A 13,027-nucleotide genomic window follows, 5' to 3' on the forward strand; every position below is an offset into this window, starting at 1 on the left:
TAACTTTTTAATTGATATCAGATTTATAATAAAATAACAGCAACAATTACAATACTATTAGTATCATCAATAATAATAACAATAACAATAGTTAAAACCCAGGAATTATTTAGCAAATTCCAACAATATGAAATAAAATATAAATAAATTGAATATAGGTTTTGAAAAGACAGGCGTCTTACAGACACTGGTTTGATGTGAAGCATTGCCATCTTATCTTCAAATTCAATTTATCTGCACAGCAGGGCTTTGTGTAACACAATGCAAGGACGCTCTTGTGAAAAGACTGCAGCACCTTTAAATTCAGACTGACACAGTGTTTTTAAAGAGCACTATACGTTATGCAAAGCCATATTATTGTATTGATTTGAACTGCTGTCGTCATAACAGTCCATTATAAAAAATTGAAGCTTACAACCTGCATTTATAAATGGCTATAAAAGGTCAGAACAGCATGTTATTTGTACTGTAGGTGTTTCTGTTCAAGCACATCTGCATATAATCCATAAGGCATAGAAAGGTACATTCAAATGTGTGTTCAAGCTAGCAATTATTTATTGAATGGGTAGTTGAAATATGGATCATAATTGTTAGCTTTTAGGCAAGAGAATTGTGGCCTATGAGCAGTATTTATTTGAATGTATTTTAAGATAAAATGCTGGTTTATTTTGCAGAGGACTGCTGTTGGCTCACACTCATCTCACCTACTTCTCTGCTTTGACTGCACTGATGGAGCCAGTGGAAAGCTCCAGCTGCACTGCGCCCAGTAAGCTGCCTTTCCTATTGTTAGCTCATACAGATGACCGCAAGCCTTCCCATTGTGCAATGAAGCAAACAGCCAATGGAAAAGAACAGCTTGTTGAATATGAACCATAGGCTGGGATTTTGTACTCTGTTTAATTTGGCTGTGTATTTTGGATTTTAATACTGAAATTTAAGGCTCCATTCAGATATTTCACCTGAGAAATGTAAGGAAGAACACACTCAGAATGTATTGTTTAACAGAAATGATGAGTATTGCAGAATTTATCTTCCTACTAATATAAATCAAAATTTAAAAGCGGAAAGCTAAAAAAATGAATACAAATAAAGCTGCTGTGTGTAATTCTTTTTTAAAATAGAGTTGAGAAGAGACATTTTTATGCTCAACCTATAACACAAATTCAAGATGGGACAACCTGTTTATCAATTAATGAAAGGTTTTAGGAAACCCATTTAGAAAACTTCAATTATTTATTGCAATAAATTCTTTAAGGAGAAACCTCTTAAGATGAACCATCTCATTATTGTTTATTTAATAATGCACTGAAATAATACACTGCAGCTTTAAAATGTGAGAAATGTTGAACACGCTGAAAATATTTTTTTCCTTTTGTGTCTGCTTATAAAAAAATTCATTGTGAAATAAGCATGTTGAAACAAGTCTAAAACAATCACCATCATTTATTTACAATATATTAAACTGTAATGCAAAATTATTACTTATCAAGTGGTCATTTATTCAATGAAAATAAACATTAGCTATTTTGAAAGCTAGAATGAATCATACAGATATTTATATATTTTTATATTAATGTGTACAGCCAGCAAACATTATGCATCTTGTTGCCACGTGTTTTAATTCGCCAGAAACATCATAAAATGCTAATTTTTCATATTAAAATCAATATTGACTGCATAGAAAAGAGGATAAAGTGGTTGACCTTTGCAGAGGGTCTATAAAACCAATGTAAAATACACACGCGGTCTCCCTTTAAAAACCAAAGAGAAGCAATGACATCCTTTCATTGCTATTTCATATGCTGTTGCTTTATATTTTGGCAGCTTCGCTCAATCCATCAATGCTAGATCATAAATACTACAGTGAAAGCAGAATAACAAAACAACAGAAGGCAACAATGGAAATCGAAGAGGTGCGTGTCCGTACAGGTCAAAGTGAGTCTCAAAGTCATTATAGGTAAGGCCAAAAATACTGATGAATCCAATGTGACGACATGCCGCAGGGAAGCTGGGATTTCACAGTATCGGTTCTGTCAAACGTCTCCATCTCGTGCTCCTGGTTGCATAACATCAGCGCAAAAAGCAACTTTGAAGCCGTTTATCCAGTATCGGTGGGGTTGGATGATAAGTTACCACAATGCCCCATATAGCCAAAGATCATTGGCATTCCCTTGGGAAAGCCAGACATCTATGATAACCAAAGCAAAAAAGCCTGAGAACAACAACCACAACAAAAAACGTGTGGGAATAAACCGCTGAGCCATACAACGTCTACTATGAGCAAGCACTTAGTCAATTCAGTCAAAACAGAACAAGACAGGCATATTATGGGGGGGGGTAAGGTTTGAGAGTCCAGACTTGAACATCCTGAAATGCTGCCCTCTTCTCGTATCATTGACCTGATCGCTTTTTTCCTCTCTACATAACACATCAAAACAAAGGGGAAGACCGAGAGGAGAAATGGACTACCTCTCTTACTCAAGCAAAAAACATGAATCCTTCACCATGAAAGCAAAGATGGAGAGGAAGGTGGTCTTAAATCAATCCCACCTCGACTCAAGTCAAGACCGAAAAACTAATTTGCTCATGCCTAAAACAATGCTGCTTTTTTTTGGTAATACCATATTTTCTTTGCCTTTTTCTCTTGGTTTTCTTTTAAATCTAGCACAACAGAAAAAAATCCAGCAATTTCACGTTTACACAATGCCATGTATCTTTGGCTCAGGCCTGACCATGCAAGAGGCTGCAGCGTGTTGCCTCAAGCAATATCCATTACTGAATCCTGACCGGAGTAAGAATGCAAGCACGGCGTTTGGTAAAGTCACTGCTTATTTAGAAAGGAAGAGGAAGAACATCAGAAGTAAAAGCACACAAAGAGGAAAGAGTCAACAGTGCTGTGATTCATGATGCTGTACAAACCCTTTAAAGCTCTAAACACAAAGCACATGTGAAATCATAATACTAATAACAAGTCGAAAGAAATGAGGGGTATATCTTTGCCAGAGTGCATCCCATCATGCTCCTCTCTCGCTGAAATCCTGGATCTGAGTTCAAGGAAGACACTGATATGAAGTCCTCCTTTTGTGAACGTGAGTGCATGTGAATGTGTGTGCGGGGGGCAGCTATGCGGTGGTCTCGCCATCGCTGTCGTTCAGGTAGCTGCTGCGTTTGTAGCGGGAGTGGTAGGTGCTTCGGCCCATGCTCCCTTCCTCTTTTTCTTCTTCCTCTTCAGATCTGTCAAGGCAGAAGCGTCTGCGACTGGAGGGTGGGCTGGAGGGGGAGATAGAGAAGCTTTGATTAGGATCAGCATGTGGAAAGAGAGACCAAAGAGGATAATCTCTGAAGGAATGCTGGGTTATCAAAATTCTGAATGTGGGGTAACAATATTTAATAGGCCCTATAATTCAGTATCATCTTTGGTGACGGATTAGAGGTGCAGCCACACAAATCACATGCAAATCACACCGCGTGTAGTGCTCTGAAACATCACCTTATCGTACAATCGTTAGTGAAGTTGTACAAACAAACAGCAAAAAATACCAAGAAAATACAAAAATTTGTAATAGTAAGTTAATTATTTTGTGTGTTATGGTTGATAAAGTATAAATGCCTGACATTAAAATTCTATACTATTTTGTCTAAATAAACTAAAAGGTTAGACACCAAACAAAAAATTTAATTACGGTTGAACCACTGATGTCACATGGACGGTTTTAATGATGTCCGGACTACCTTTCTGGGCCTTGAACATTTCAGTTGTGTCGCTGTCAATGCAGATTCAGAAAGCTCTCAGATTTCATCAAAAATATCTTAATTTGTGTTCTGAAGATGAACAAAGGTTTTACAGGTTTGGAACGACATGAGGGTGAGTGTGACGATTTTTTCTTTGGTGAACTATCCCTTTAAATATCAAGTATAATAACAAATAACTAATATCTACTGATAACTGAAATAGTAGCAATATATTACTAGTATTAATTTAGGTGCCATCGCAGTCAAGCCTCTCGCTGTTTGACTATACATAGCCAAGCCAGTACGGAGTTGAATACAAATAAAAATGATCTATTATTAAAAATCCCTTGCTATAAAAATCTGTGGTCCATTTTAAACAACTTGTAATATTCTTGATGTCTACTCAATCTTATCAGTGAATTAACATAAATGAACTGTGTCCTCTAATTATACAAAACGAACAGACCGATGTAGAGAAAGCATGAATACCTCACCCTCTTCCAAAAGTCAATGATAACTTTGTGTCACTGAGTCTTATCTTTCCTTTGTCATAATAATACAAACTTCAGGTTAATTGCTGGCAAGCAGTCCTAATCGATTTTCTGTTTAATTATGTCCAAGACCAAAGAAAGAATTTCAAACTGACTTTAGTTATACTGTTATTTCGAGATACTACATCACAAAGACATTCAGTGAATGATATAGAGCAGTGGTTCTCAACCAGGAGGCTTCAGAAAACTTCTAGGGGGCCTTAAATGAAGTCTTAAATTATATAAATTTAGTTATTTAGAGCTACATATCAGCTTAGATAGGAGGGCCTTCAAGTCAAAAAGGTTGAGAGCTACTGATAAAGAACTACAAAAAAAAAAAAAAAAAGTGAGAGTAAAAAAGTGAATATAAACACAGTGTAAAGAAAAACTGAAAGTAGAGAGTAAAGTTATGGTAAAACACAATGAATGATATCAGACGGTACTGAGATACTTGAGTATTAGTTCAACACCATGCATGTTGCATTCCTTCACTCCACACCAGGTATCACCTACTGCCATCTTTAGTCACTGTCAGGCTTGTACAGGTACTTCATCATAAGATTGTCTACTTTCTTCTTCCTCTTCTTCTCCTCTTTCTTAGACATTGGGGGAGCTCCTTCAGAGGGGCCTTCGGGCTCCAGCTCTCCCTCAGAGCCTGAGGCCTGCCTGCCAGGGGCTTTCTTGATGCTGCTGGAGCTTCTGTAAGAAATAGTGGATGCTCCTGAACTGGAGTCCGACTCTGTGCTAGACTCAGACTCCGAGGATGAGGAGGAAGATGAAGACTCTTTCTTGGACTTCTTGGACTTCTTGCTCTTCTTCTTGGAGCTCTTCTTCTTGCGGTCATCGTCAGAGCTGTCTGATTCAGAGTTGTGGCTTCTCCTCTTCTTCTTCTTGCTCTTGCTCTTCTTGCTTCGGCTGCTGCGGGTGCTGAGCCTACTGCTGGAACGCATGAAGTCCACGGCTGAAGCAGAGCGGCGCAAGCTGGAAGAGCGCCCACCGTCTCTGCCGATCCTGGAACTGCTGACGCTCTTCCGGTCATCCTCCTCCTCCTCGCCTGGCTTATCTTTCTCCACTTCAGAGTCTTCTAAGCTGGTGCGCTTGAACTTGATAGGTTTGAAGCTTAACACTTCATTAATGGCGGCCTCCAAGTCAGGGTCCAGGTAGTTTCGGTGACTGACCGGCTTGACGTCCGAGACGTCGGGCGGGCTGGAGTCAGTGGTCCGGGCTTGTGGAGGCATGGAGAAGCTTCGGCCGGAGGTGGAGTGAGGGCTGTAGGCACTGGAGCGAGCCTCACTGAATGCTATGCTTCGGGTATCATCGTCCACATCAAATTCACTGAGACGACAGCTGCGAGATTGTGACATGCGAGAGTCGGCACGGCTCACGCTTCCTGGGCTGCGCCGACTCAGGCTGGGGCTGATGGGTGAACCGTATTCACTCTGGCGGTCGTCAAGACGAGGCATACTCCGACGCCGGCTTACTGAACTCATGCGACTCACGCTGGAAATAGCATCGTCATCTAGGTCCATCGCAGTACGGCAGGTGGAAACTCGGCTCGGGGCAACGGAGGAAACAACAGACTCCTTATCAAACTCAGACCAGCGGCTGTCCATGCCCTTCCTTGCCCAACTGGCTGCTTCCGAGTAGGCCTGAGAGATGACAGAACCGCGATCATCAACATCTTCTCCTGCCTTCCTCCAGGAGTTGACAGAATAGGAATCATCCTCAGTTTCCAGCTTGGCTTTGTTCTTGCGGAAGGAGGAGAGGTCCTGGGAATCAGATTGTTCTTTGAGGGTGTTGAGGAGCGAACTCTCATCTCCCTTACCTCCTATGGAGTCCTTCATGTTGGAGCGTTTCCTGTAGCTGAGGGAACTCATGACAGACACAGGCCTACTGGGTTCTAACTCTTTACCTTTGCCACTGTCTTTCCATTCTTTACCCTCTTCCCACTCTTTTCCCTCCTTTCCGTCAACATTTACAGCAAATCTAGATAAAGGAGGGGCAGACGGGGTGTGCACAGAGTAGAAAGACAAACAGATGGAGGGAGGAGAGGATAGAGATGGAAATATGAGAATGAGAAAATACATGAATAAAAACTTAAAAGATGACTGACACCCAAAGAGAGAAATAACAGTACAGGTTTATCCAAGCAGACAGGGTAGAATATAGATGAAAGTTTGATGTGACAGCAGGGAATACAATGCACTTAAGGAAGACTTTTAAGCTTTTGTGATTCAAAATCAATAGTTAATCCAGTAGCTCAGGTATCTACATATAAATGTGGACATAAAGATCCTTTTAGGTGGACATCTTTCAGGTAATTGCATAAAAATGGATACTGACAAAGCCTATAATTTCCTTTACGGGATGATTTATGATATAAAATGTTAATTAAAAAAAAAATTACAGCCTGTAATCTGTAGCCAACTTCCCATAAAACTGCACCTTACAGATATGATTGAAATGATCAAAATGATTGAAATTATGCCTCAGAATGTTCTCAGGGTTTAAAAAGGTGCAAGAACTTCAAGAGTCAAACTTAAATCTTCTGGTAAAAAGAAAAAAAACAGGAAAAAAAAAACAAAATCGAAAGTGTCTGCCGGTGGGAAGACCTATTCATCTTCAGCAGAAAGGCACAGGTAGGCTTGCCAATTGGCCAATGGGCATATCCATTAATCTGCCTGTGAATCCGTTCCCTTTTATACAAGCCTCTGTTATCAGACTGCTGACAATGGGGAGAATAAGCTAGAAAATACCAACAGAAAAATCCCTTAGCGTTAGCTAATTGGCTTTTCCAAAAACATTTTTCTAGCTTTCTGCATTGGGTTTGGGTTAAACCATTCTGTGGGATAACGGGGGAAATGAGGTTGCAGGACTGACCTTGAACTCTTCAGACTACCATCATCTGACAGGTTCTTGGCAGAGCCCTTGTTTTTGGACAGCCATGACTTCACCCCGTCAACGCGGTCCTCCACCTCAGAGTCAGTATCAGAGCCGCCCTCGCTGTGCAGGAGGAAGAAAGGGAATGTCAACAAAATGAACAAGCAGAATCTGTACATAAATACTGTTAGTAGGAGGAACACAGGGATTTATGGTGGAGGCACAACAGTATGGATACATGCGCCCGAACTCTAGAAACCTGGAAAAGGCCTGTGTGTTAGTAAGTCAGACTCATAGTACAACAACAGTACCCTGCAGCTAGCTGGCTTTGTTTAATGTGTGAAGCATCCAAAAGGGTGAGGTCAGTACAACTCCAAGCCAAACCAGAAGAAAGGAGAGCATTGAAAAGAGAAAAAAACATTCAGACTGTAGCTTACCAGGCAAAAGCTCTGTTTCAAAATCTAGCTGGCTGCCTGCGGAGCCAGCATTTTAAGGGATCATTAACATGCTCCTGATTTTAGGTGTACCTATGTAGGCAGTAGGCGGCTAACTAGCCATTGAAACAGCTAAATAAAAATACTGTGATGTATAGTTGAATAAAAACTGAATTAGGAATTATAGGTAGTACAATGCTTGCAAAAAATCCTCATTTATAAAAAGAAGGCCTTCAGGCTAATTTAGCCTTGGACTACCATATTAAAGGACCATATAAAGGAATGGGCCATTTCGGGACTGCAATTAACTTGACTCACTATGCTAGCAATACCATGAATCTCTGGATACGAATGGGTTTTGTGTGGAAGTGTTGCGCTGTCAATAAGAACGAGTAAACACAGGCTGAATGTCCCTGGGAGCAGATGCATTAGCACCTCACACGGAAAGCAGCGCTGTGAATCCCAGTCCTGTTTGCTCATTTCTCTGGACCAGATAAAACCATTGGATTTATGTTTGGCTGGATTTGCAAGTCAATGCTTCCCTGCCTCTTTAGATTAGTCTTATCCTTCACTTATCGCACAGCACACCGTACTGAATAACTATGAATCGCCCTTCAAGGACCTGGAGTGCTAAAACGTCTCCATATATGCACAGACAAGAGACCTTTAAAGAAGATTTTGCACGAACTGGGCCTTTTCTCACAATTTTGTTTCAATTTAAATTTTAATAATCATTGTTATTGTCCTCCAGCACCGTAGGAGTCAAATATCTCCCAATGAAATTATACTACATACAGTAGCTCATTATCCCAGGCATAGAGAGAAGGTTAACTCTGAAGCAGCAGCTGCTTTTTTCTGACATTAGGGTTCCGGTCTGCTTAGCTCTCCGTTTGTGGTATTATGCATATGAGAATATTATATATGCATGGACCCACAAGATAGCGCAGATGTCGCTAAACACTAACTGTACGCTCACAGTCAGGGTGCTAGAGAGGGTCTAAATTAGAAGATCTGATACACTCAGGACAAAAGAATTTGTTGTCAAATGAGTAGCGCTCCGTCGATACAAGCAGGCAATTTACGAGTGCCAGAGTGTGCATTTCTTCAAGAGCCCTTTTGGCTCTTGCGTAAGCCCTAGTGCCCTGGAGGTAAACCGAGGTGAGAATGTTGTGTGAATAAGCCTTGAGCTCTGCTAGCCAGCCCATCGCCAAACAGTGGGACAGCAGGGTCTTTGTAATGAAGCGCTAATGCAAAATGTCACACACAATTTATGTCCTTGACCATATACCATTAGTTAAGCTGCACCTAAGCCCAGGGGAACAAACAAACAACACAGTGAGAGAGGAGAGACATTAATTGTCTGTGACAAGATGCCTCCATTGGTTGTACATCTCTGTTACAGGCTATTACATTTATCATTAGCACCTACAGAACTCTCTCAACCCCTCTATTTTCCTCTCTAGTCTGTCTCGCTACTCCGTTTTCTCTCTCTATCCCCGCTCGCTCTTCAGCCCTGACCCTTAAACAGGGAGAATTTGGACTTTTATATTGTGCAACAGTTTCCTGGCTTTGTTTCAGTCTTTTTTTTTTATTATTGTATATGAACTCAAAACATGACTAATGTCTAAAAATCAACATGACTATCTTCTGTGAAATTCAAATAGTTCAAAATACTCTTAAGTACAATGAAAATGAATGGGAAGTGGGACTATTAAGCTGCAAAATGACAAAAAAAAGAACAAAAGTGTCATAGTAAAAAAAAAAAAATACAACTTGGGTACAATATTCTAAGTCTTTTGAAATCATGATAGCTTAGATTGATTAATAGACAGCATGGACTACTACTATTTTATTATAATTCTGTGATGCTTATAAAATTAATGAAACTAATGCAAATGCAAAATTAACAATACTTGAAATTTATGTGACACTGCAATTAATTTGAGTACTTACTCAATGTACTATACTTGAATATTTATTAACAATGTGAATAACATTTCCCTTCATGCCAAATTCATCTTTACATGCATTCCTGAACTATCTAAACCAGGATAATCTTTGACTAAAACTATGAAAAACATCTTTGTTAATTGAAATATAGCTGAAATAAAATATAAATATTATATGAAAAGGTTAAACTAAACAGAAATTTTAAATGTAACTGAAATAAGTTTATAATAAAAATAAATTAACCTAAATATTTTTAAAAAAGACAAAAGCACATAAAATGTAACAAAAATAAAATGAAAACTAAAAATGATAAAAAACAAAAAAAGCTACTTCAAAATATGAATAAAAACTTCTTATTCAGTTCAAATGTAATTAGATGCATCTACTCTGCACATTATAGTTTTAATGTTTTGTGATTCATTTATGTTCAGTGGCACTTACAGTTAGTCACTAAGACACTGAACTTTCCCGTCACCGATTAACCAGAAAATCTTCATAAATATTTCAAATCATTCATGATATATTGTAGACAAAAATTAAAACATGTCACAGAGTAGAATATACACTCATGAACGGGGCCGAGGAACAACACTCCTAATTATATCTCATTTCAAAATATCTGTTTTCCTCATTTGTCATTTGTTATGCCCTGTCTATTCTCTCATATGCTCTGGGAAAATCAGAATAATCAGTTCTCTACTAATGTTCTCCACTAAGGTTTGTATTTAGCTAACAAACCTCTTGAAGTCAGTCTAATTTCCAATAATGCAACAAGAACTCCCCAATTAAATGATCAGGCCAGAAGGGTCAACATCCCTGCATGAACTCAAACAAACATTTCAGCAATGGCACATCCATCTAAACCTGATCAGTAATGCACAGACTGGCCATTAGCTTTTAATACTTTCTCACATGATGTAATAAGTGGTGCTTAGAGCTTAAGGGTTTTTAAAACTGGAAAACGCTCTAAGTGGCATACAGTGTGGACCAAGGACTATTGACAGGGGAATGAAATGGCTCGACGCCAAGGGCTGGTACATTGTTGTAGGCCGTTGCCAGATGAGTTGGGGGGGCTTTTTGTAGGACATTTGAGGGTTATTCATTATTTAGCCCTCATGGTTGAAAGATTGATGAGGAACACGCCTTCCTTTCCTGCCTTAAGAGGCTGCTAAGTCCCAAGAACAGAAGTGTGAATTATTCAAAGGAGAGAGAAAGAGAGGTAAAAGAAGGCCAAGAAGGAGGGAGGGCAGAGCAACCCCTCGCATATGTTTGTACAAGGCCCTGCAGCGTCCAACAAGTCTGCATGTGGACCCTTCTGGCTCTCGAGTTACACAGCCAGGGGATAGACCATGGTCTAGACCCTGCGGACATGTAACTACACCTGGCCTGCACTCAAAATGGTTCTTACCCGTCAATGGGCGCCAGTCCCAATGGTGAAGCACCAGATTTCCACAAGTTCAACATTACAAAGCAGGGGTTCAGGGTAAGGGAATCGCCTCTGGGGAGGGTAACTGAGTAGGGACCATGCTTGGCTTAGAAAAAGCATGCAGTTTGTAGTATGCATACATTATGTATGAGGCATCGTGCATAAAAAAGGAGAAAACCATGTTTGTGATGTTAGTTGTCATGCCCGGAAGTGTGATGCAGTATCACTAGTCTTTTCTAGAGTCAAAATCGAGATTTACAATACAGAATATTCCCTATTCTGTATTTAATTTCTCTAAAATGACTGCATGTATACTGCATCATCTTCCTGTGAGGGCAAAGGAGAATTAAATATGTTAACATAAGTTCAAACTTTAACTCCTCACATCTTGTTCTTTCGTTTCTGATACTTAGTCACCATGTCTTGTAAACTGGAAGTGGGAGGGAAATGAGACGTATACATAAAAAAAATCAAGAAGCAGAAATAAGTGAGTTTCAAATGGAAAAGTAAAGAACAATGAATGCAAGAAAATAAAAATATAACAGCTTGTGTTTGAATATTTATCATGTCTGGTGTAAAGTTTTCTAGCGCTACATATTGCTCAAGATGTTTACCCAGAATTCTGACCTTTTGCTGACTTCTGCTCTGCGTAACCCTTACGAAGTACGAGTGTGGCGCTGTTTCCTGTTATTTGGGTGACTGGAATTCTTCTACACACATAAACGAGCAAATAAACTCAGCTCTGCACAGTAAGGTTTAGGTCACAGAGAAGCGTAGCGGCACGGAATGAGGCTGAACGGAGATGACTTCCTCTGACTGATGAGGCCAAGTGCATAAAAAAGGAGCTCCAAATTATGTGCGGCAGTTTTCGAGGCATAAATATTTAAGAGAGTGTGAATAAGAGATGACTGAGACTTAGACTGGCTCGCTGATTGCCGTCTCCAAAAGCTCACTGAACAGTGCATTCATCCAGTGTCTTCTCTCTTTTTCTATCTCTTTTTTACCCACTTATACACATAGAGAAGCTCTCCAAGGTATGCATTAAATAAAGAGTCCTCAGAGCAGCAAGTGTTACCTGTTGATGAGATCCTCATTGTCATCACTCTCCATCTCATCCTCGATAGCAGCCTGGAGGTCTCCGATCCTCTTGAAGGCCAGCTTGAGATCCGCCTGGAGACTCTGGTTGGCCGCTTCCAAACTCTCAATATCCATTTCCTGAAGAGACAGCGTTACATTTCAGTCTAATTAAGAGGCACTCGTTTCTGCCTGTTTTTACATTTAGATTATATTTGCTATGGTCATCTAACATTCACTTGAAAAAAAAAACCAGTAATAATTTAAGAACACAGTTAAATTTTATCTGTGTATGAATCTGAATATGATTCATGGATACGAAGGATATGAAGTACATCAGTATTGTTACTGTTAACCCAAATATCAAAAGGTTGAAAAATATAAATATTAGATAAAAATATTTGATACTTGGTCACCATATTCTTAAACTCAAAAATTTTTTAAATGTTACATGGCAACTAAATTAGGTAAAAAAATAAATAAATAAAAAAGTTCAAGGATTAAAATGACATACTAATACAAAAATAAATTAAAGGCAAATATATATATATATATATATATATATATATATATATATATATATATATATATATATATATATATATATATATATATATATATATATATATATATATATATATATATATATAAAAAACATTAAACAAATAAAAATGAACTAAAATTAAAACTAAAATAAGAGATTCAAAATATGAATAAATACTATACAAATATATAAAACAAATTTTTTTGTATTTGAAACAATGTTTTTTAGACAAAATGTAATAGAAAACTGAATTTTGATTAGCCATTTACTGATTATTGGCCAAAATAATTAGTAGCTACACCGTATTAGCCAGAATTTTAATATTAGTGCATCCTTATTTTTTTGTAACTGACTCTTCTTTAAAGATTCAGTTCACATAATAAATTCAGATGTGAAAAAAACAGAACACATCAAAATGTAATAATTCGTGCATTTGTTCCATTATTTTCTATATCTG

At 38.6% G+C, this 13,027-nt stretch overlaps 1 protein-coding gene across 3 annotated transcripts in view; it reads right to left on the reverse strand.

Moving 5' to 3' along the window:
- Positions 1-1,217: 1,217 nt before the first annotated feature.
- Positions 1,218-13,027, reverse strand: part of LOC306851097 (unconventional myosin-XVIIIa-like) — a 120,335-nt gene continuing 108,525 nt past the window's right edge. The window contains exons 37-41 of one of the 3 annotated variants that reach the window (XM_079387168.1): positions 12,028-12,167; positions 11,338-11,382; positions 7,143-7,265; positions 4,776-6,248; positions 1,218-3,270 (exon numbers count right to left, since the gene is read on the reverse strand). In XM_079387168.1, the coding sequence (XP_079243294.1) occupies positions 4,784-6,248; positions 7,143-7,265; positions 11,338-11,382; positions 12,028-12,167 (1,773 nt within the window). In that variant the 3' untranslated portion in view covers positions 1,218-3,270; positions 4,776-4,783. The remainder of the gene's footprint in view (positions 3,271-4,775; positions 6,249-7,142; positions 7,266-11,337; positions 11,383-12,027; positions 12,168-13,027) is intronic. The other 2 variants (XM_079387169.1, XM_079387170.1) reach the window with 2 other exon arrangements.

The sequence above is a fragment of the Barbus barbus genome (assembly GCF_936440315.1).
Source record: "Barbus barbus genome assembly, chromosome: 31".
Lineage (NCBI taxonomy): Eukaryota > Metazoa > Chordata > Actinopteri > Cypriniformes > Cyprinidae > Barbus > Barbus barbus.